This window comes from Netta rufina (assembly GCF_964035555.1).
Source record: "Netta rufina genome assembly, chromosome: 20".
NCBI classification, from domain to species: domain Eukaryota; kingdom Metazoa; phylum Chordata; class Aves; order Anseriformes; family Anatidae; genus Netta; species Netta rufina.
The window spans coordinates 11,043,627-11,070,027 of NC_140144.1; the positions used below are offsets into that span (position 1 = coordinate 11,043,627).

The 26,401-nt window shown below is 36.4% G+C and overlaps 1 protein-coding gene across 6 annotated transcripts in view; it reads right to left on the bottom strand.

The window, feature by feature from the left end:
• The window catches only part of DENND1A (DENN domain containing 1A), a 191,089-nt gene that overhangs the window by 73,134 nt on the left and 91,554 nt on the right, over nt 1-26,401 (bottom strand). For all 6 annotated transcript variants that reach the window (XM_084298882.1, XM_084298879.1, XM_084298881.1 and 3 more), the window contains exons 10-13: nt 24,378-24,478; nt 16,676-16,721; nt 7,746-7,847; nt 332-457 (exon numbers count right to left, since the gene is read on the bottom strand). In XM_084298882.1, coding sequence (XP_084155008.1) covers nt 332-457; nt 7,746-7,847; nt 16,676-16,721; nt 24,378-24,478 — 375 coding nt within the window. The remainder of the gene's footprint in view (nt 1-331; nt 458-7,745; nt 7,848-16,675; nt 16,722-24,377; nt 24,479-26,401) is intronic.

A 26,401-nucleotide genomic window follows, 5' to 3' on the forward strand; every position in this document is an offset into this window, starting at 1 on the left:
TAAAAACAATATAATGAATACCCAGGTATTGCAGTGAGAGAAAAAGGTGAACTCTGCATTAGCCTCTTGTAATTATTAATGTTTTTAACAAATTTCTTCTAATTTAATTATTTTCTAAAAGAAGTAACATCTGTCCCCCTCCATAAGAGTTTTTCTCCTTATGTGATCTATCATTTGTTGCATCTCTTTCTTTTTTGGAGGCTTGAACACTGTTTCCAGTAATGGTCAAACAGACAGCCACAATATCAACTTTAGCAAGTGGATTATACAACGTGAATCCCTGTTAGCTTCCCCCTCTCCTGCTATAGATGCTTACTAATTTCTTACTTACAGGTTCTATTTTCAGCGCATTTCTGTAGCTCCCAAAGAAAGATGCTTGTGCTTTTAGAAATGCTCTTGCAACACCATCTCCAGTGGTTGTAGAGACTTTCTTCAATCTGCTCTTTAGTGCAGAAACCTGAAATCACATAACCAATTTAGATTACTCTCATATCACAAAGCTTAACACTTTGGGACACAGCTAAAAGTAAAAGCTCTCACCACAGCAGCAAATTGTAACAAAAAGAGACACTGTGAATTCAGACCTGAATTCTTCTGTCCTAAAATCATTACTCTCTCAGCTAAGATACGATGGATTCTATTCAAAAACCAATAGGAAGATAAAAGCTTCATTTCAACCTTCTCTCCTACTTAAAACGGGCCACTAACATGCTGGTAGGTACTATTTTACAGTTAGCCCATGAAATTCTGTGTCATTCTTGATTAGAATCCAGGAAAGAATTTTAGCTAAATTAATTAAAACTTCAGACTAATAAGGATTTACTATTTTTTTTTTTTTTACTGGTATCAAAATGAAATTTAATAGTGAAAAAAAAAACACACCTTCTCTTGCAAATAGAATTCTACAAGTATTGTACATGCACCTCAGAGAGCTGGCACAGAAACTCTTCTAACCAGGCCATCCATCACCAACAAAGCTAAGCTATTTAAAGAAAAAACTCCACAGGTCTTGAAAATTTGCTTACCACAAGCATATGCCATGTATTTTAGGGGTATATTCCCTTGTATTTTAGAGACTTAATGCAAAATAACGAGTTTTATTTATGCCTTTGGCAGGTTCCCTTGGCCTGCACCTAGCTGCCCACCCAGCCTCTCTCTCACTCCCCACCTCAACAGGACGGGGGGGAGAAAACACGATGAAAAGCTTGTGGGTTGACATAGAAACAGGGAGATCACTTACCAATCACCATCACTGGCAAAAATGGCGAAAGTTAATTTAATTTAGCCTCTTCCTCAGGCTCAACTCCGCTCCTTCATTCCCCACTCCTCTACTTCCTCACATGGCACTGGGGTTCAGTCAGTCCGTAACAGCCCTGCTTCCACCCCTTCCTCCTCACACTTTTCCTCACTAGTAAGGGTTTTGCCCCTTCTTAAATACGCTTTCCCAGAGCACCGCCGGCCCTGCTAACGGGCCCAGCTACAGGGCTGCTGTGGAGCCGGCTGGAACCGGCTGGAACCGGCTGCGTCCAGCACAGGGCAGCCCCGGCCTCTCCTCACAGAGACCCCTGCAGCCAACCCCTCACCAGACACCCAGCGCAGCACAGGAAACAAAACCCACAATTTTAAAGAAGTCTCAAATTAACGATGACATTCTGTCCTTCAAAACAGTCAACATGAAGGTTTTTTCTTCCTGTTTCTCCAAAGATCTGAACCACCTGTGTGTTGGATGATTCTTCTCTTAACCTTCGTAGCCCGTCCACTCCCACAGTGGAGCTGTTTAATTACCTCAGCACTCTGAGGTGCACTTCAGATGAACACAGCTGCCCCATTACCTTTTACACAAAGACACTTACCAGTCAAACCTTGGCAGATATTACACAAATTCATTTCTATGCAGACAAAGTTAAAATTACCATGATCCAGGTTACCTGAATATTCTTTGCTTTCTGTGTTTGCCCAAGGCTTAAGTTTTAAGGCTTATCCAATACTGTTCTCTGTACTTCAGAATTTCTCATACATGCAAGAAGGTTCGTGGCTTGGTATCTCTTTTCTAATACTTTGAGCTCAGTAACTACTGAAGTAAGGTTGTGTATCTATATATTATTGTTAGTGACAGCATTTTTCTTTTCCAAACACAAGCTATGAAAAGAGATGAAAAACCTTTCAAAGACTTAACATCAAGCTTGCTGTGTCTGTGCTGCAGCAGTTATGGGTTTGTTAAATCATTAACAAATAGTTATGTCAGCAGCAATTTTTTAGTATTGGAGACAGAGCCAGAACAAGATACATTTTCAAGACAGATCGTACAGAACACAGAGAAATACAGAAAAAGCAAGCTGGGCATTCGTTCTTGAAATAAATTCACCTGTTTCTTTTAGAGGACATGGTAGCATAATGTGCAAAGCTCAAGAGTGATGGGATATCTTATGCAAAAGACAGGAAGAAGTAAGAAATTTCAAAAGAAAAGCAGAAAACCAGGAAGCTCCTAGTCATCTTGATTTGCAGAAGAACACGACTCCACAAATACCCATGTTATGAATTTAACAGAAATAATTCTATCAATAATCAGCAAATCTTCCTTATAACTCAAATGTTTTTCTGAAAAACTCTATCAGGCCAGCTATATACTTCACACTACAAAAGAGACATCATAGGAGTATTTATATTTACAAAGTCAGGAACTTCTGCTCTAGGGAACACAACTAAATGTATTTCTGAGAATATGAACAATATCTCAAAATACACACTCATCGTTCAAATGTTCACATTAATTTCCAAGACCTTTCCACACCCCTCCTCCACCTTGTAACAAAAAACTTATTCCAAGATCATTCACATCTCCAAAATTGTAAGAAATAAGCTTTTCTGCCTCAGGGTTTTGCTATCAGCCTGCCCTTTAGTAAATTGGTTTTACTGAACAACTGCTCAAGTGCTTCAGTTTTACCCCTCCTGTAAGTACATCTCTCACTTGCTCCTTCAGTAGTTTGAGATTTGTGGAGGGCACTAAAGTGACTCCTCATCTCGCTGTATAGGTTTTAAATATATAAATATGGATATTTCTGGTTGTGTTTACTAAAACAGTTCAAAAGAGATTTGCTTTCACTTCTTTCTTCATCTTCTGTTGTAGAAGGACTTTCATTACAACTATTCGGTATAACAGAAATAATCAAGAACATGTCCAGTATTGTTTATAAATCTGAATGCTGTGGCTTATGCCAATGATCCATGCATTAATGAGCCTATAAGCACAAGTTGACATAATACAGACTTATTACAGATAGACAGATTTATTATTTATAGATAAACAGATTTATTGGAAGGTCTTCCATGTCCCAAAATCAAGCTTACTGCTATTCAGTGAGATAATATCTCTCAAGGAGCTCTGTTATTCTCAAAACGTAACAGCTTAATCAGATTTTCAACATGTTTGAAGTTTGTTAATTTCCATGTTTTTAAGGGGTCTGATGATAGTTGTAGTGATGAAATATAACTTTATTTCCTATATTTGCTTCAGTTAACCATTTAAAGGTAGTTCTTAAAAATGCAATGAAGTGTCTATATCTCTGAGTACCTTCCAAATCCATCCCAAACCTTTTTCAGTGATTTTCTTTAACAATTCCTGTGAAGAATTTGCCATCTATATAGGAAAAAAAAAAAAAAAAAGACTCCATTCTCAGTTGCGCAACAAACTAAAAGGTCAGAAAGCTAGTTACAGCCTTCTACTCCACAGAAGTAGAATAGTGATAGGTTTTTTTGGTAATTCCTTAGGCTTTCAGATCATTTGTTTTCATGTAAGACTAAATCTAACACTACATGATGTCTGTTTTATATACATACACATTTACTCTTTCAATCAAGTTTTTTGCAATAGGGATTTTATTTTTATTTATTTATTTATTTATTTATTAAATCGATGTTAACAACAACATATTGTTATTCTGAAGAAACTAGTAAGTTGGAAGAAAAAAATTTAATTTTCACTCTGGGATCAGTTAATACATAAGAAATTATACTACCCAAGCAGAATTCTGATTTTTTTAGAATTATGTTTTTTTCCTGTCTAAAGAAGTAGTAGTACTTTTATAAAAATAAGACTGTGACCACTCAATATCAAGATTATTTCTAGCCAAACAGACACATATACATACAGTCTACCCTTAGAGTGTTTTTAAAGAAGATTTTTATACTTCTGGCAGTTCAGGTTTAAAGGTCAGATTTAAACTATCACCATGTTTCAAAATGCAATCTGTGCAATGCAGCATAATGAAATGGTTCAGTAAAGGTGCTAGTGGAAATTCTTTTAATTAGGTCCAAGGCTTTTCAGTTGTCAACATGAATAAAGCAAGAAACATTCTATTGCAAACAGTGTAAGAAATAAAAATGGATTCACCTTTAAGAAAATGGTTTTGTTATAGAGTTGCAGTTTAGTACTTCTTGCTCCCCTGAAAGCAGTTAATTTCCCACTAAGTGGAAAAACAGTAACATAGGCTTCCTGCTTGTGGTAACTCGCTAACGAATGGACAGAACTAAATTCCTGACAGCCTAAAATATTCATTGACTAACACAAATGTGCAATACTAAAACAGCCATCAGATATGTAAGATCTGTTTGCTGCAGCCTACCGTATATTAGGCAATGCATCAGTCCTTCATTTAATAAAAAATACAAGTTGACAGAGTGAGCTTATGCTTTATTCCTTGTAATATGAAGCTCTGACTACAACTAAGCCTAGAAGATGACACTTATTTGGAAATACATGATAAATCCATAAGGGTTGCATAAAAAAAATTACTACCCCCTCTTTGCTATTCCTTGCAACACAGACGGTGGTGTAGGAGACTTGTCAGCAGCAGATGCACTTATTGTAATCACAGTCCTTAATAAATCTCTTTTTTTAATATTGACTATTTTAAAGGAAAGTAACTTCCCAGGGTGCTCTCAGGCTGCCAGATTTTCAGCAAGCCATCAGAAGCAGAAGGTGATGGAGGGACAGTTTTTCACATTTCAAATAGTTAATCAGTAACAGTAGTAAACACCTTGATTTTCAGGTACCTGCCCTGAACAATTCAGGAAATCTGACTGCTGGTATTGCTGAGGTAAATCAAGGCAAAGAAATGACTTAATCTGATTCTGCTAGAACTCTCTCAATACTATCCAGCTTCTGTGACACAAACATTAACTGGAAAGACACGTTACTGTAGCCCACGTTCATTTGGATACTAGTAGTGAAGGAGCAATGAATACTTATTCTAGATTGCTGAGAATCAACAGTATAGGTAGCGACATCACTATCATGAAACTTGAACATGACCCAATACTTTAAACTCCAGAATAATCATAGGACTTAAGGGCACTGTTTTACTTCATTTAAAAGGCTGAGGGGAGGAGAGGGGCTTTAAAATATTTCCACTGGATTAATGGATTAATTACCCAATGGCAAATGCATCACACAGATGTTTTTCCTCAATGCTGAATATAGATAGATTTAATTTAGCAAAATAAATTTTGTGTATATTCAGCAGTGCATGAATTACTTACCGTTCACATTAAGTAGCCGAACTGGCAGAATAGTTTGACAAAACAGCCATTTATGAGAATGAAACTGTTGAAGACATTTTTAGTTTCTCAGATCATAAATGCATCTAATTTAGACTGAGACCCATGGGGAGAGAGACTCCCAGAAACTCCCCATCCTCCCAGGGAAGTAAAAAATAAGAAAAAAGGAAAAAAAAAAAAAGTATAATGGATTGGCTTTACAGTCTCCCTGCTGAGATGAACAACTTGATCCACTTACAGTTCCAAACACATGATGCATGAAAGAACTGACAGAAATTCAATTCTTGCAAAGAAGAGCAGCTGCTCTCTAGTGGTCAAAGCCAAATATTAAGCAGTATGAAGGAAAGGAAAAGACCTAGAGGAGAATACTTCATTATCTAGGTAACTAAAATAATGAAACAAAGCTAAATAAGACATAAACACTGATCCCAAACATTAATTACACAAAGCAACACGATTCAAGTTTAGGCTTTGTTACAACAAATATTAATCCCAGCTGTATTTATATAGCAGTTGTGAAAAAAAATACACCATGTACGCTATTTGTGAGCCATGCCAGTTAATTGAATTTGCTGGCAGCACTTCCTCTGCTATGCTCCAACATCCTCCAAGATAAAATGTAGCTTTTAAATAGACCTGTGGAAAACTGAATCAAGAAATTTGAACTAATAAAACACAACTCTTTACTGTTATAAAAGTAAAGTAAAAGTAAATAATGAAAGGAAGGAAGTCTCTTAAAATTTATTACATTCCAAAGCTTGAAGTTCTGTGTTTATTGGTGAAGTCTCTTCTGATGTTCTACAGTGCGCCTACAACAGCTCCTTTAATGAAGTCTCATAAAATCTAATATAATACTTGATTGTTGACAAATCATATATATGTTTGAGGCCCAGCACTCACTGTACCCAGACATTTCTTACATAATTCCATGAAATTTACAAGTCTGTCATTTCCCGGGTTGTGGATAATGGCATGAGTGATGACCAGCTGGCAGATTTGGATGTTGGGAGTGAAATCAAAATGAAAAACTATAAAAAGCCAGAAAAATTCATGGAAGTAACTTTTATAGACTAAATGCTTGACTAAAGCCAAGATGTTCACAATCAAGATGGACCTTTTATCTACAGCTCTCTGTTTTCGAAGAATGGATCACACCGCAGATCATAGAGAAATGACGGGATGTCACAGTAGGAGGCACTGGGTATTCACCATTACTTGAATTTTTTGTCAAATGGACCAGCTTATATTGAGCTCCCTGCATATCAATTTTATTTCTCAACTACACATAAAAGGTATAGATCTAACTGTCAGCACAATATTTTGAACTAGTAAAAGAAAGCCAGATTTTCCCCTGCCATTTTCTGCTAAACAGTCACCCTCTGGCTTAAAAATATCCTCTTACACCCTTATTCACTTTACCGCTCTTCCCCTTCAGCCTCTTTATTGAAGATGATTACTGTGGGAAGTAACAAGCTGGACATATTTATGTCCCATTAAAGGGATACATCAAGCATTTAAAAAACATTTCTATGAAGTTACTAAAAAATCAATTACCAATAACAAGTTTGAATGAGAAAAAAATAATTTCATAATTATTTGCATTGGGCGGTGCTAAAAGTGAGTATGAAATAGTCCATTTAAAACCATAATACAGGATATAAAATGTACAAAGTTTGTTAAAGCTCATCTAGAAAAAGACAGAAAAAAGACGTCATTCAGAAACAAAAGTTAGTTTAAAATACATTTTTTTTTCATCTAATTGAAGAGATAAAGATGATTTCCAATAATACCTCAAAATAATGAAAAAATAAGTTTTGCTTTCTTTTTTCCTGTTCGGATATACCAAACACTGTGTGTTTTACATCTGTTGTGTCCTTCCCCTGCTCACCCCCAAAAAAGATTAACTCTTCAGATGACCTAAAACTTGATTGTGCTAATCCAAAAGTGGGCTGCTGCAACATTTCTAGCTTAGGAGATCATGAGCTAATTTTCATCAGGAGGCTTAAAAATATATCTGCAAATTTTCAAACATTATTTAACACTTCATAACAGAAAAGAACTGAGGTAAAGCAATTTACTTAAAATAACGAAAGTAACACAATGAGACACCTATATGTACAACTGAACAAGTAAAAAGTATTTACACTTTCAAGTAATGGAATGGTTGAATAAAATCATTTCATACATACCACATCATTAGGAAGGCTCTGAAGGTCATCAAAAGGGGTTTCCAGTGTGTTGGTGTCTACATTAAGAATCACTACATCTTCCAGGGCCATGCTTCTAACTTTCTAAATAGGAGCACATTCAAGAGAGGAGAAAGGAAGATATAAATACGGAGAGTTAAATCCTATGCATAAAGGACACGAGTGATAGCATAACATCATGGTATTACAAAACTCAACCCTTTCAAGTAACGCCAACATTCCTGTCTGTCACCACTTGTTTTATTTATTTATCTTACCATGTTGAAAAATCAACCCATAACTTGTGGACAGGAATTTCTAATGCTGTACATACTGAAATTTTTGAAACCACAGAGTTGCTGGTTGAGATTATTCAAGCAAAAAGTTATCACAAGCACCTCTACTAATGTTTATATTTACTCTGATATCCCGTTTGCAAATTTAGAAGCTTTTAGCTAAGTGAAGATTTCGAGTTCTTTTTGAATTCAGAAATTAATTTAAATAACAATAAATAGTGGCTTTTCCAGTAGGTATGAGCTGTATTAAATCAAAAATTAGATCTGTTTTCTAAATTCTAGGTTGAACCTTGTGTCTCCACTGCAGACAAATTTACAACTATTTAAGCCATGTTGACACTACAGAGGTTAAAAAAAAACAACAACAGCAAATTAAGACAAAAGCTCCACCATATCCTGATCTTGTAATGTTAAGTGAATTTACATTTTTGATCCTGCTCCCATTAATTGAGATGTCTAATCTTCTTTAACTGTTTAAACCTTTGGTAACTACATACAGAAGTATAACTTATATCTTACTAAAGAAAAATCATTGGAACTTTTGACTAAATAACTAAAGGTATCAGTAATCTAAGCAAACTTAAGCATTGCCAGACTTTGTTTCCCTGCTTAAACAACAGTAAATGAATCACTGGTATGAAAGAGAACAATATTTATGTATTTATTTTAACACTTTTTCCACTAACAGCACAATTGATTTTTTTTTGACTAATTGTACATAGCTAAGTCCTTTTCAAATCTAGCTTTGTAAATTCAATCAGAAAAAGTGTAACTGCAAAATATGGTGATTAAGGAAATTTCCCACTGACACTGTAAACAAACATTCAAGTACCTAAATACCTACAGTACTAAATGAGAGTTATTGAGGAGGTACATTAACAAAAACATACTCATTTTTTAATTAAGATTTTGTGGGGTGGGGGGAATTGTTTCCTTTAAAAGAAAGGAAATAAAACTCTAAAACAATGGCAACTTTGAGCCTTAGGCATCTAAATAATTACCTTCAGTTTTCCTCTGTCTATAAATAAAGCTGCTGTGTACTTAAAGGAGGGGGTGGAAATGCACCAAAAAAAGCCAACAACTATTAAAAAACACTTTGCAGACATTTAAGTTTAGGTCTTCCATGAGAATTTTCTTTGACTTAAATGGAAAAATGTTACTTTTAATGCTTTCCACACAAAAAGCCCAAGTAGTGCATGACAAACCAGGTACTTTCCTCCCCATTTCAGGAACCAAAGGTCACTCGCATGGCTGCATCTGATAAACTCTAAAGCAATCCAGGAGTCTTGCTCCTTCTAGGAGTCCGGAAGCACCAGACAAACTGATTTGCTCCTTCCTGTTTCAGAAAATTAAAAATCGCACTTATACTCAGAGGAGTCTAAAAAGCTCCAACAAAAAGGTCTTGCAATGCACTTAACCAAAGCCAGAAGCTTGTCAAAATCAAGTGCTAGTAGGACAAGACAGAAGGAATTAAAACCTTCTCTTGAATATTGCCAAAGAAGCAACAAATGTGCTCAAACTTGTCAATGAGTGTTTTTTTTTTTTTTAACTTTGGTGGCGAATCTGCGCCTTCCCATCAGCACTACATTGGGCTTTTCTGTAGCAAAGTCCAGGCTTTTCACAAGCTGGAATCTGCCAAGGAGCATAATACAAAACGATTCAGTTCACCATGCAAGGACTATAAATGCTTATCAATGTAATCACCTCCACATTTAGCCCTGAAATAACTGCATCTGAAAGGAAGGCTGGTGTTCAACTCTGCTGCACTATACCTTTACAGAGTGAAGAGCATAACCTTACTTTAAACTTCTCAATAGTTCTATTAAGACAGGGGATTTCCCTGGAGACAAACCCTCAAATTTAATAAAACACCTGATAATAACTTGATTTATTGCGTCTGGCATCGTATTTGACAAAAAAAAAAAAGACAAAACACAATTTTTCAGTGGTCCAGTTGTGCCTTATCCTAGAGAAATGCAGACTGACCAGTTCATCTTGATCCTTTTTGTCATCTTTCCTTTCACTATAATCTTTAATAAAGGTATTATGAGATAAATGTAGTACCTATCAGCCCATCTGAATCTGGAAATAAAAGCATTTACTCCGTTGTTGGAATTTCAGTAGAAACTCCCGGCATCCAATGCACTCTTCCTATTAAATCCCACTGCACTCTATAAATTGCAACTCCATGTAGAATATTTCACAGGTAGGCTTTGCAAGTTGTCACAGTTTTTGTCAAAATATGAAGGGATGGCCACTAAGCTTTATATAGTTATATTCCATATTTCACAACTTCCTCAATATCAAAACAAAATTTTACAAATGAATTGATACCCATTAAACAGAATGGGCTATATTCACTAAGTTCATATTTTGCAGAAAAACACATGGAGAAGCAAAACCAAGAAGAAATATGAACATTACTGTTTGCTTATCCAAACTTACTGCATACTAGGGATTTGCTGAGTCAAAAGATATGATTCAGTGAAAATGTGCATCACTACTGCAAGCCTTTCTTAACCAACCTTACCGGATTCCTCGTAGCCATAATTAATCATCTAAACCCAACCAAATCGGACTAACATCTACACCTGCCTTTTATTTTATATGTCTCTGTTTAAAAGAGCGGAGAGGTAAGGAAAGCTGGTTTAACAAGCACACTGAACCCATTGTTTATGGCCTCTATAAACATGGCTTAGTAAGAATTACTGACTTAATCAGAGAGAACTTATCTCCTGGTGAAAAGAGCACTTTAAATTTCAGAAATGGCACCTTTACTGTGAAAATCTCTTAACTTTTCAAACAAACTCCAGGGGGCCTTAAACACCAGGTCAGTAAATAAGCAGCAGTTAGTATGATCTGTCCTGCTCACAAGCAGCCAAACACTTGAAGTAATTTAAATGTTTTATGTGAAAGGTAGCAAAACCACTGACAAAATATATGGAAATATTAAGGGGTACTCCTCTGTTTCACATGCGTCATATGACAGAAGAAATATTCATCAATAATACTAATGCCAGTTTATGCTAAATGTTATTTTATTATCACTATTGACAGCCGGCAGTTTTTGATCTTCCTACCATAAAAACAACTGAGCTAAACTTCATACAGATGAACAATGGTATTGGATATTTCCTTAAAACGACAACAACAAAAAAACAACAAAACAACAAAAACAACAAAACAAACACACACACAAGAAGGAAAAAAAAAAAAAAGAAAGAAAAAAAGAAAGAAAAGAAAAAAAAAAGAGGGGTTTACGTATCTTCATTGCTAAATTGGTGCCAAAATGTAAACCAAGTTGATCATGAGGTTTCATAACCAGCCACAAATGGATCAACATATTAAAGATGTTGCAACAATAGAGAAAAGAAAATTCACCTTCCAGTAATTATTTTGGAATCTTAAAAAAAATATTTTAAAAACAACAACTAGTATTTGTAGTAGATATTTGGTACATTATACTTGAAACTATTATGGAATTATGATCCACAAGTCTAAAATCCATTTGTTTAATGAGTTGTCTCTACTTAGTTAATAGTTTCCATTTATTTTCTTAAGAACGCTACAACGCCGCAGACAACAATGTGTCAATCTGGCTGCCAGAAGCAGGAAAGGCAGCGGATATAAAATTTTATTATTTCATGCCCCAACAGCAGCCAGAAGGACTTAATGAAATCACCCTCAGATTTACAACCTGAAATAGCTATTCAGCAGACAAGCGTGGTTAGGCTGGATGTGCCCCTTGACCTTGCAGCCCTTTGATCTGGCCCAGCAGGTGGCCTGCGCCCCCCTCTGTGCATCTTCCACTCTTCCGCCACCCCCGACCTTGATGTGCAGGCCCTGATCCTGTACAGGTGATTCTCGAGATCCTTATCACAAGCAGCTGTTGCTAACTGAGTGACAAACATCACTAGTGCTGCTCTAACACCACCGTACAACAGCAGCAAAACCTTCCGCAGGCACTGGTGAGCCCGCTCGGTACCACAGGACTTGGGTTTCTTCCAACGTGTCCTGCAGGCATCCCCCCTGCTCCAGAATCACCCACTAAAGCACAGTGGTTAGTTTAATTTTTCCAACAGTTGCGGAAGAGGCAGTTTAATAAGTAATTTCTCATGTTTTTACATGCGTTTTACTCCTGAAACCACGTACAGCCATACTTACCGTATTTGTGAGTGCCCAAATTACATTTAATTTTTTAAGATTTGGATTTCAGAACACCCAGTATATAACCCCATCATTTAAGCCCTGCAAAAAAAAACACACCCTACACTTCCTCAGTTCTAGGTAAAAAAATCAGTGATTTACAAATGTTAAATATCTTGAAAAAAGCAAAATACTACTCTCCAATCAAAAAATTTCATTAGCAATTAACACTACGGTGGAAGATGCCAGTGTTCAGGGTGTTTTCTGCAAACAGCCAGCCAATAATTCCCCCAGTACTCCACGTGGCACTGCCAGCACAAAGCCCAGGCATATCTAAGCTTTTTCTCAGAGTCTTAGCTCACACTCCATTCCAGCTACCTGGCATATAACAGGACTGGACCACAAATAGTGTGTACTCTTGTCTACCTGAAAAAGACAACAATCTGCCAAAAGAGTGCTCCCAGAATACATTCACAGGGTTGAGAGGGCTGAACACAGTCTTCTATTCATCTGTCTGCATAAGGGGAAGACTATCAATGTGAAATGAGATCAGCTGCTGTGTCCTACTACATTAAAAATAGGAAGAATTTTAGTGAAACTTCTTTTCCTGACGTGAACATATTTACTCCTACTAGGTTAAAATAAAACAAAACTCTGCTCATGTCTGATATGTACAACTGCCTTTCATGGTAAGGAAGAATTCATCCCGACAACTGCAATGCCAAGTTTCACACACACATTTAGTCTGGAAAATTTTGTGAGAATTAAAACTCTGAAGTCCCAGATGAAGTCCTCAAGTGACTGGAATCTTAAAAATAAATAGACAAGGAAATATACTTTTCTCATCTTTAAATTCATTTCTAAATACTGCTTTTGTGCCCTGAATAGAGCATGATAAGGCTGGGCATTACTGTAACTTGCACGATGGAGGCCTGGCACAGAAGATTATACTGCCAGCAGTGCGGTATCTGACAGCTAAAAGGAACCGTTCCCAGTGGTAATGGGAACCACATGTGCCTGAATTCCAATAGGTAGTCCACTAGGTCAAGGGCATTCCTCTTCCATCAGCGCCATCACACTAACAACCTTCACTACAGAAGCAGTTGCCGAAACAATCGTTTACTAAGACAAAATGGAAAAGGCTGCCAGCTAAGTTTGACACCGCTTGTAACAGAAAGGTGAATTTAATGTAACACGAATACTAAAACAGCATGAGGGATGCAGGTAGAAAGTAAGATTATGAAAGGGATGTGTTCATTTGATGGAGTTTCATCTTCCTATCTTGTTATTTATCAGTACTAAGTACTTATCTTCATCTAATATGAATTCAATTAGTTCTGTAAGCATGTTCCATTATTCATGTGATAGCTCCAGCCTTGCTTATCCAGCAGCTTATAAACTTTTAGCCTTCTTTGAAGTCACTTTATGGATTGCTAAATGGAAATCTTATAAAGAATGACTAACTAGGTGATGATAGAAAAGCTGAAAAATAAGAGCACAAAACACAGCTTTATATTTTCTACCAAGATTTTCCCTCATAAATCAGCCAGAGCCCTCTGACCTACAACAGGAGATTATCTTATCTCACAGGAGAACATTTCAGTCACAGCAAATTAGATTTAACAGTCAATGGATATGCTTGATATTTTAATCATAAGAAAAATTTGTCATTTTCCATTAAAATAACTGTTTCTCCTACAGAGACCCCATATAACATAGGAAACTAGAAACTAGCTGAGATGCTAACTAACTAGTTTGACAAAAACCCTCTGGAGGTGCGACAGCGGGTGCATTTTGTTTTAAAGCATTGTAACTGCTACTGTATTTCTTCCAGAGGACCTACTCCAAGATAAGGAGAGCAGAAGCACACAAAAGCAACACCAAAGCTGGAAAATTTTCCTACACTCCACAGTCACCCTTCCCTTTACACCACAGCTTCCCCTGCACAAGTTTAGGCTTCCACTAACGTTTACGCAGCACCGACAAATTATGCAATCAGGGCTGCTGGAGCAGAACCGTGTAACTGCAATTACTCCCCTGGGGCTGTACAGTAGAAGAAGAGCCCACCTGTCTTAACCTGAATGGAAAGCTGGGGAATTAATCCCTTCTTCTGAAACTAGAACATGTGAATTGACAGAACACTTTTAAAGGACTATGTGCTGAAATTTCAGCATTTAATGAAAAACGGATACTGGGTAATGACAATATTTTAACTGCCTTTTAAAAATTATTTTGATGTGGAAAAAATAATACAGCATATTTTTTAAAAATGCACAACTGATGGAATATGGGAAAAAATGCTGTTGCTACTAGATTGTTACTCTAACACATAAAAGGTATGATTTTATACCTATGTACATAGAAAATGACAAACAGGAGAGTAAGCTTTCAACATCAAAATCAGGCTAAGAGGTAAACTAGTAATGCTCAAATTTGTTTACCAAATGTCACCTTTCCTTTGCCCAAGACCCAGACTGATTATCCCGTATTTGCTATAAAACAACAGATACTATAGCCCAGTGTGTGATTTTATTTTATTTTTCTGTGGCGAAAGCACAGTTAGCTAGAAGATGCATTTCTATCTGGAAATATACAATTTATCCTTAAGAGGAGGGGGAGTAGAGAAGACAGGTTTTTTTTTATTTATTTCATTTATTTCATAAGGCACTTTGAATAACTGTATGTTGCCAATGTGTGTGTGTGTTCCAGAATCTCCAACTATTCAAAAGCCGTACTGGATTTAGTACTAAACAGATTTTTTCGCAAGTTACTAAAATGGATGAAAGTTGGCTTCTCCAAGAACTCCTTTTTTTGAATTTTTACAGATGGAGTTTGGAAGGCCTACAGAGCCCTGCAATCTGAAAAAACTGAGACAAAGGAAGAGGTAATATTTGATGTAGCAAGGCAGGGGTGAGACAAAGCAACACCAAAGTGTAATTATTATTTTTTTCTATACACATGACCAGGCTGACCACACAGGTCTTTCCAAGAGATGATCTATGAAAGCTGACAAGTATCTGTACTAAGATGTTCTCTCATCCTCTACCAGGCCTTTTACTCCTTTTTTATTAGGGTATCTAGCTATTTAAGAATGCCAGTGATTACCTGGCACTGCTATTGGGCAGAAGAATTCTTGCTCAATATGAAAAATATATGCCAGACTACCCCCTAGGTATCACTTGGGTTCTGCCTATGCAGTATTCAAATTTAATTATCAAAAATCTCTTTAACAAAAACATTTTATATACAAACAAATGTCCATGTTGACATTTAGAATAATTGCTTATTCACTAACACATTGCACTGTAATTCTGTACTTTATTTAGCAATATAAAGGGCATCTGTGGTCAAGCAGGGGGGAGCCCTGCATATTCTATCTAGCTCCTCATGAAAAAGGTGACTTCTACGAAATTACGTCACATTAATACTGGGAAAAAAGGGGAAGTTACAAAGTATAAAAACCTAAGTTTTAAAAACACAGAGACATAGAAGATCATTATTACATAAATATGCCTCAGTGAAAGAAAATGTTTGATCAATATTTCCACAGAAGGTATAAATTTTATGGAAATACAAAACCAAATATTCTAGTAATATGCGTTATTTTGTGTGAAGAAAAATTCAGCATTGTAAATTGTTGCATATCCTAAGCTTAAATTTCCAAACACAGCTATCTAAAACAGGGACATAAGTCAATTAGTTTCCAAGGGCACTTGCAATGCCTACTGTTCAGCACTGCTTACTGATTTAAGTACCAACAGAATGGCAGTGCTTTTCTTTGAAGGAATGGCTCTTCCCATACCGAGCACATACACGGTGGTCAGACTTCCTGTGTAAAGGGGCACAATTCATAAGGACTAAGATTTTCACGGGGATCTAAGTTAGTAGCTTCTGTGGTCCTCCAGATACTTTTGAGAAAAGTTATCAAGTGTTTCACCAGGATTGGAAGCAGAAGGAAATGTGCTATTTCCACACACACACAGTTAGCAGAATTGCTCTGAATTGTTTATATGTGAAGCTTTCTGTGAGGGCTGGTTTTCTGCCAGCTTTGTGTTAACATTAACAGCAAGTTCCTTCTTTTCAGGGTCTTTTTAACATTAAAAAAATTACAAACTGTCTGCAAATGCCTACAAGAGAACTATAACTGTCAACATTTTAGTTTAATATCAGCTCCGCCTTTCTGAATAGAGTAAAACTAGAGGCAGTAAACTATTACATGAAGCAACAGGATGGAGCGGGGAACACACCGTGAGCTCATCGCTGACTGCTGAACTGCAAACAAACTATGCCCAGACAGTACAAGGTACCATTAAGACTCCCTTGAGATTTAACACTATCATGTAAACCTAATTTCAGTTATCTGAACACTCCTAAAGAAATTAACATGACTATTATATTTTTAAGCATATGAACGAATGTAAAATTATTTGCAGAAATTGGGTCTAAATCATAAAATGACGCATATTTTCAGAAATGTTTAGAAAGACTTACCTCCATCAAACTTAAATGTATTCCAATGAGGTAGGGCATTGGGGCACTGCAAAGTAGAAGAAAAACTTGCTTTACATTCTCGTAATGATGGATTAACACATATGAGTTATAAAATCAGCTACAGGAAGAGACTGGTATACTGGATTAGACTTTAATATATAAATATATGTATATATATATATAAACAAACCACATGTTAACAAAATTTTATTCCATATTTGAAAGACTTGTTTTACTGTGCAATATCCTCTCACTACCATAAGACTTAAATTTCTCTTGACATCAAAATTTCTAAGTTAAAACAGGTACATAAGGGCAGCTATTAAATATATACCTATAAATTAAAATATTGTGGTCTCTTAAAAAATATTACAATTTTCTAAGAAATACACAGATTTTTTCTAAACAGTACTGTTTAGGAAGATTGATCCAGTTGTAGTGTTAAGTGGTTTATTTAATGTATGTAGCACCCAGTACTACAAGCTTTAATCGTTTGACTATGGGTCCAGGCACATTTTAAATAACTTAGTATCAATCTTGAAATATTTAAAATTATAAAGCAAGGATATAAAAATGACTTTGGAAGATTCTGATTAAGTCCTGAATTATTGTGATACGTGCTGGTATCATTATTCTCTTCAAAATACAAAACTTAAATATATCAACAAGTTCTTATGCCAAATTTGTAGCCACAAACACAGGTGTTATACTTTTGTTATCAAACAGAACGCTAAGAGAAAGACTGATCTTTTCAGTCTTCTGTTCAGTGATGTTTGCAAACAGCAATATGGACTGTATAACACAGGAAGAATACTGAATCAAAGTTGTATCCTTGTATATACAGTATTTCTAATATTAAGCTTACTACAGAACTCCCACTCAACTAATCAGGGAAAGCTTATATTTGCATTGCTTATTAGAACATATCAAAGAGGATGCCAAAGCTGCTAATTGCAAATATGGCATATACTGCCTGTTAAACTGAAAGCACACAGACAGACACAACTTTTAAAATAGAGCCTCATTTGATTTTGCATACAGAAGCTCAAAGAGCTCATTTTCAATTTCAGATGAAAAAGGAGAGAAATGTCACTGTGCTGCCTTGGATTAAAATATCTTCCATATTGCTTTTATAAACTGGTGCCTACTGTTCAGTAAGGGAAGAACAGTGCTGAAAGAACTACTGCAACACACCAGCAGAAATCACTCTGCTTCTCATTTGGTGAGAAATAACTTTTCAAAAAGTACAATTTGTTGATATGCATATTAATAATTAGCATGTTTATTAATATGCCACCAAGAACTGTTCTTCTGTTGGATGCTGTACCAAGAGATGTGAACAGCCTCTATATTACACATTCTGGATGAAAGGGATGAAATCGCCTTTTTTTCCCCTTCTTTTTGAAGACTTTAAACATATATAACTTCAAAGAATCATACACATTCATTTGTAGAATACTGAAGTGGTGTCTTATCACCTTACAACTTACTGAATTGAATACGCTGGCAAGAATGCCCCTGCCCAAACTTCACCCAGTAAAGCACTTTGTGCTAGCCCAGAGGGACTGCTGAATTGTAAACTAACTTGGTGCAAGTCCTAAAGACTTGGCTTCCTTGGGAATTCCACAGGTGAGAACCAGAGCATACATCCAAGTTTTTGGATACAAATTTTTACCATACAACATGATATACACTTACTACATATGGATTGCTGCTCAACTGAGGAGTATTTATTTGTAATTTTGCATGTTTTATTTGTGACAAACATTATCTCTTTCACCCACATCTCTTCATTTCCAATGGCCACATTCCAGGAGCAAGAAAATACCCAGTAATTTCACATTCAAAGTATAAACCATTGGTTTAGCTGCCAGCTGCACAAATGCTCAACTTCCCTGTGTGCCTGGCTACGCTGTTGAGGACTCCTCCAGTATGCACTGAAATGAATGTGTTTCTAATTAAGTAGTTTCAGGAACACGACAGCTTCAATCTCAAAAATACAAAGTCTGAACCTCGGCAGGAAGTCTTAAGACTGCAAATGTCCCATCTAGTGGAACCTTGGCTAATGTAATGAAAGGAAGCAGGAAGAGTGCAGTATTCCAGAAAGCCAGCCATTTATTAATGTGGCCAAAAGCAGAGCCTGTCACCAAGCGTAGGAAAATCTGACTCTGTAAAAGTTAATTAACTCTATCATGTCCATCTGTCACCCACTTGCTTTATCAACAAAACAATGAGAATGCCTAAACCCTTAAAACCATGCACACCCAGTAAGATTTTATGGATCTACAAGACAGGCTTTTAGATGCAAGGATCGATTTAGGATGCAACGACTTCTCTTTTCAATTTTCTAGTGCAAGTCATCACATGTAAAGACAATGCAGCATATAAAGCTATTACAGGGATTGCGTAAAGGCCACAGTAATCTAACTTTTAGCAGTGTTTTCAAAGCTGTTATTTCTTTAAACTTGTATTACTACATACTAAAAGATTGCAGCCAGATCCTTAATGTGCTACACAATGTATATACACTTGGACAGACTGAAGAAAGCAGAAGGAACAATTTGATGCTATAGCACTAGAGAGTAAGCTTAGCTTACCAATTCATAAATAATATATATATATAACATAATAAAATAGCTCAGGTTTTTCCGATCAATATGAACCAGCAAACTTTGAAGCAGAAATTTGTTAAATAATGCACTAATTTTGCAAACATTTGCATTAGCTTTATGAATAGTTGCATGGATTTCATTAAGGGCATGAGGTTGCGCACAAATACAACACTGAGCATTTCTCCGAGAAATGCTTAATAAACGGGTGATAGGGCCTGGATCACAGGACACTGGGACATGGCACCAGTACACAGAAGGTGACAAGCAGACCAGGTACATGCTACAAAGGGCTGTGGAAGATGAATAGCATTTGTGATGCACAAGAGAAGATAGGGAATGTAGAAGGTAAACAAAGAAGGTTAACAAAACCATAGGAAAATAGTTCTTATAAGAACTTTTCATTATGTATAAACAGTTTGGTTGAAGATGTATGCCAGGCCTCATAAATTGCTTTTATTAACTTTTAAGTGTTAATCATATGCCATTACTTAAATACTCGGGTACAATACTGTACAAGAGAACATCATGCACTCCCCTTCACCATTCAGGCCACACAATAATTCTTCCCAACTGCTATTCAGATCCTGAGAGAAGACATACTCAAGGAGCTTTTACCAAGCTAGAGGTGTATGGTTTTTAAAGTCTTTCCAGTCAACTTCAGGAACATACATTGCTTGTATAAACAGGAGAAACACTTTGCACAATCACTAATCCTTCTGAGACCCATGACAGATTAAGGACTGACCTTCAGACCAGTCTTTACATACTACTTTACGCTTAATCAGTCCTGGGGCTTCCTACAGCCACAACTCCTAATTACTCAAAGCTGTTTGATGGCAGGCAATAGCCATTAAGTGCAAAAGTAAGAAGTATCAATTTCTACTATGCACATTCACTGCTTAAACAAAAAGCCTGCCTAAGTCTTTTGGAACAAAGAGAAAGGCTATTACTCCTCTTGTGCCACAGTGGTTCCCAATGCAATCAGGGTTATTTACAATCAAATGAGTTATATAGGTAAATATCAAATCATTAAAGTAGCAATGAATAAGCATGAATATGGATACTGTGGACTTAACAGCTATATATTGCCCATTTATTACAGTTGCATTTTTACAATTTCTTTAATTCGTTTCCTTAGGCTAACTAGAGACCTCTTAATTATGCTCCCAAGAGGTGGACAACTACTAATTGGAAGAGAAGCAGGTGAAATAGAGGGACACTTCCTCTTAAGTGAAAATAAAAATAAAAATTCCCAACAACAACAACGAAACTCCCGCACCTTAAAAAAAAACAACTGCAATTCACCAGAAAATGTAATGTAAAACCCACAGATCTCAAGAAGGTTTGTAGTTTATAGCTACACAGGGACTTGCACCATTTTCCTCCACTGTTCCAGGAAAATGATTAGATCACATTTAGTACGTTCATGTCTTGATACACAAACACTGACTTAATGTGTTGCTCTTATACACCTATAGTACTTTACCCTCTAAGTAGTCTCCAGATTTCTCTTCAGATTACTCATTGAGATGCAACAGAACTCAATCCCAAATTTATCAGGGTAATTGATGCAAATTAGAAACTTGACTGCACAGAGCAACTACAAGAGCTTTTAGTGAGTACACAGATGTACCAGGCTAAATCAAAATGCCTACCCAGAGGCTCATGAGGAAGGAATCATTGTTTCCCAAGCAGCAGGAGTACTTGCCCTCCAGTTACCCCCTCCACCTACTTAAAGGAGCATACTGAACTACATGCAGATTTAGAAAACACGAGAACGGGAGTTTCAAAAAAAAAAAAAAAAACAAAAAAAAACCCACAACCAATTCCTGGAGAAAGGGAAAACTGCACCAACAGAAACGTTTGTTCAGCAGCTGTGGCAGGGTGCTCTGAGAAGGTGCTCTCAGAATATATTAATGTTGGCTGCTAAGCAATCTATCTAATATAAAAGACTGTTTTAATCACCTTAGAACACGTACTGTTACTTCTGGTAGAAGCCCACATAATAACCAGAGTAATTCCCCCACCCTTTAATGATAGAATCAGATGGCTGAAGTCATCCTACATGCATGTATGCGGTATTGAGCCACCATAACTGGCTCAGTATCCCTAGCACATGGCATGGCATTTTCAGTACATGAATAAGGATTGCAGGTGAACATAAATATTAAATTTAAAATAAGCCTTTCAAGAGGGAAGTGGGAAGAAGATTGCCTTGTCACTCTCTGGGAAGAGAGCTATTCTACTTTTTCATAGTTCTGGGAAGATCCAAGAGTTATCATGTGTGTCCTCCCATGGAAATACAACTGATTTCACAAACATGGAGCTGAATTGGAATGTTATCAGCTGGGACCTTAGAAGCTTTTTTGTTTGTTTGTTTTACATAAAAAGGTTCTACTAAAATAATATCACAGATAATAATCACAGATGGAATATACTTTTTTTTTTTTTCAAAACCTTTCAAAGATCACAAGTAATACCGAGTTCTTGTAACCTTTTGTGATTTCCACAAAGAGTAGAAGACTCAAAAGCACCAACAGCATAAAATAATACGCACCAATGGACAGCAGACAAAGTCCACTGAATGAACATCATTTTTTGTATTTTTAAGAACAGAAGAACTTTAAATTTTGTTTCCATTTCAGATTTTTAAATTGCTTACATCACATTTGCAAAATAAATAACCAGACAGTAATTAAAATAAACTCTAATGTTTTTAAATAATTTCACGTCATTTCCCTTAAGAGGCAGACACTGATAAGCAATAATACTGCCTTAAAACAGACAGCATGAAGCTGATTTCTCAGTCCTCATAGGCAAAAATCACCTTTCCAAGTTCTCATGGTTACAAAATAAATGGACTCTATTTTGAGAAATATATTTATGGCACACAGATTGTTACTAAATTTATTTATCCAAACAATTAGTGTGTGAGACTACCTCTCCAATTAAAGTTCATATCAGGCTAAGGTAATCAGCTGTTGTATTTGTGAGCATGCAATTACAGCCTAATAATTATATGTTTTAAAATCATACTTCACACACTAGCTAGCTCATTTGCTGTATGGACAGGGTGTTACACCATGAAAGAATTCATTCAGCAGAGCTCAGAGACTCGTGTCTTTATTTCCTTAGGTACACTGCCCAAGTGTTTGCTTTTTGCACACCTCTGCTCCCAGCTGTGGGATCTGGACTTAGCCCCTTTTAACATGGCTTTGTCAGAAAGTCAATGAATACCTAATCTTCAAACCCAGCGTAAAAGCCTCTTGTGGTCCACATCGTTGTCCTGAAAACTCCTAGCAGCATGTACCTGAAGAAAAAACTGGCAGTAGCAGCCTTCATGTGTTAATTACACATGTGAAGCCCATTATGCAGAGAAAGGGCACCTGCTGGCAGTGCAAATGACTAGAACCTGCCCTTCCTGTGCAGTGAGTAAATTGAAGGTTCATTTCTACAGAAGATAATAGTTTTTAGATTCCTTTCCGTGTATCCTCGACATAGGCACATACTTAACATTTAAATAATCTGCAGAAGAACAAGCTTGCTTTAAACCTACATGTTTCAGCTCCTAGCACTTCCCTTAAAAATGCTAGTTATCCCTGCTGGTTCCTTACTCCTGCTTAAATGCAGAGAAAACATCACACAGAACAGTATCCCTCTTACAAAAACCACCCCAATCCAGCCCCACCCCCAAAAATCACCATGCTGAGAGCTTAAAAATATGCACTTAAAATATGATATAGTAAGGTAGAGTCAGTTGAAGTTCAATAGTTCATTTTGTTCTGAGGACTTTATAAAATGCCAGGGAGGGCAGAGGCGGGCCTGTTTCTACGTTTCAATTCATGCTCCAAAGCACACTGAGCATCACACCCCACCAGAAAGCCTTTTGCTAATTTCTATGCTCTGTTTTGCCAAACTTACTAACAAATACTCATTTTAGAAGAATCATAGTCTCCTTGCATCACACGCTTATGCCACTAACACCACCTGTGTCTTGTATTATCCTACTACAGCCTCAGAATCCAGACCTTTTTCTATAGAAATGGCTCTCAAGAAGATGTGTTTCTTTTTTTTTTTTTTTTCATGAACAGAGACAAATCTGAATGGCCTGTAGTTTCTAGGATCTTCTCACTTCTTCCAAAGACGTGTGCAACACTTATTTTCCAGTCAGTGAGGACATTCCTGACTGCCAATGCCTTTCAGTTATGAGCTGTGGCCTTACAATAGTATCAGGAAAGTTCATCAGCACTCTCTGATCAAATATATCTTCTCCCACAAATTCGTAAATGTCCAGCTCACTTAAGTAAGCAAGCTTACTGTCTGACTTTGTGCTAGAAGAGAAACTGAAAACTGAGAGGGCATCTTAGACAGGCTTTTGCACCACTGACCGCAGAGTCCACAAGGTAACTAATGACACGCCTATCTGAAGACCACAACAGTGAATAAGGAGGCTCCTTAAGCCACATGGACACTGTGGAATTGCAGAATTCACACTGGAAGACACCTCAGAAGGTGCTCTGAGCTCCTGGTCAAAACAGGGCCAGCTGTGTCAATATACGGCATCGCTCATGGGCTGTGCCAAAATCTGTAACATCATAATAACAAATACGTTTTTGAATGGTTTATAATCATTCCCCTATATAAGGTAGGTATGTCCTAACACACTGAGAATATTAAAAGATCGCTATAGGAAAATGAATAGCTTCTTCCCCAGTCCCAACAGAAATTTTGAAAAGCAGAAAAATGAAAGTATCTTCTCCACTGTATCTTTTACTGCTAGAGTCTTAATTCGTATTTTAAGATTTAACATAAATATGCTAAAATCAGATTATAAGTATAAAATATCTAAGTTGCAGAATTTCATAGTAACCACTCATATCAGTGTATTTCAGCATACTGATACACAATTACCTAATGCCAGGAATTTTTTTTTTTTTTTACTTATTATGTTCACTGTTTACTTAATATACATATGCATTTTCAGACTAACAGTTGCATCATAAGAGGACTTAAATCTTGCAATACAGAAACATTAAAATTGTTGTGAATCTAAATTTTATACACACACACACGTATATATATAGCCTTACCAACAGTAGTCCAATAGATGTGGGGGCAGAACAGGGATGTAAACATGTTGCCAGAACATCGGGTAGAGCATAGCTGCAGACCCATGAATGCAGGCAGTTAACTGAAAAACACATATCAAAAGAAGATCATAAGACAAAAACGAAGCTTAAAAAATTAAGGCTATAATAAAAAAAATAATATATTTTGCTTTTATATCAACATGCTTTATTACACAATATCCAGTGTCCTCTTTAAAAAGGGGATTGGGTGGGCAAAGCATGGCTGGTTTATGGTGGCTGTCATTTGACTGACTTAGTTAAACAGCTGAGAACATGATTCATTCAACAAACAAACCCTGAAAAGAACACCCAGTGTTCTATAAAGCAACGTAAACATGGGAATGAAAACACACAGTGAAGAAAAAAAAAAGTAAAGAAAAAAACAAAAAGATCCTTGCAATTACCATCCATTAAGTATCATAAAAACGAACTGAAATTATAACACAACCTGAAAAATATTTGAGTTCAGGAAGGTACAATACCACTGACATACATTTCTTAAGAATATATCATACCAAATTTAATGTTTACATTTTCATTATTTAGAAGATATTTTTATCTAATTGCCCTTCACCAATCATTTCGTCCACTGATTTTCTCAGTTATATTTTTAACAACTCATTAAGAATAATTTTGACATCAGCAGGTACAGAGTTAAAAAGATCATAAATAGCAAACACAAGTGTTAGTCTACCCATGGGGAGAATCTTCACAGGGCTTTGGAGGAAATTGTGTCTCAATCCCATTTCAAGCCATAATTAATAATTTTGAAAAGAAGATAAGCAGGATATTTGTCATATTCACTGAGGATACTAAAAAGAAAACAGTGATAATTCTCAATAAAAAAATCTCTACTAAAACTATAGTCCATATGCTGTAAGAAGAGGGTATGAACGCATACACTTGAAAAAGCATAAAATAAAAAATGAATTGTAGCATACAAATAGACACAAACTAAAAGACAAAGAGGTGATAAGCAATCACATCCACCCTGACAGCGTTTTGCAGTTTTGAGTCTCTTTTAATCTCAAATGGTACTCAATGCAAGTACTACACCATGTCTCACTTGTTAAAACTTAATTTGAAAACAAAACTCAATGAAAACCTATCAGCTATTTCAAGGTACAGAAAAAAAGATTAAATAAAGCATTTATTGCTTGTCTGGACAATAGGGAGGGGGAACACTGCTTGCAAATACCTAAAAGACAAATTCTAAAGGAATGAGGTCATTGGGGTGGCCTGAAGTTTCAGAGAGATGTAACTGAGCAAAGACGAGTTGTGACATTGATCCTAGATGCAGTTAGATCCAAAAGCAGATGATCCGAAAGCAGCTTATTAGTATTGATTTTCATAGTCTAGATGAGCTAATCATTATTTACTCCAAAGGTTATAGAAGGCTATGTGAAGGTGTGCACTAATACAGTCTCTTAAAGCTCCCTAGCAAGGAAAACCAGCTACACGCTCCAGATCTGTTCTGGCTTATGCTCAACAGCAAAGCCTTTATGTAATTCCAATGCAACTTCTGTAAGTAACAGAACCCAGTTTTCTTATTAAAACTCAGGTCATTTGGCAAAAAAATAAAAAAAATAATTAAAAAAATGAAGACAGGCACATATTTTGTCTTATTTTAGCCTCTGAACAATACAGGTCTGGATAAGCAATGAGAGTGCACCGAGACACACAGATGTTGGGGGGAGAATTACTGTGGTTCTCTACAGTGTTCAGATAAGAACTAGGGTGAGGTATAAGCTTCACAAGTGGGAGTTTTTCAAAAGCAGAAAAGTGACTATAAAAATGAACAAAAATAGATTTTGCAATTTACAGCTCAAAATAGACACAGATCATTTCAAATCGTTCAGAACCCAACACCCAGTATGCCAAGCATCAAACCATACAGGACTAAAATTTCAGACATAAACACACCCTTGCTGCATTGAAAAGCCAGAAGTTTAAGCTCTACCTGGTACTTACCCAAGATATATTAG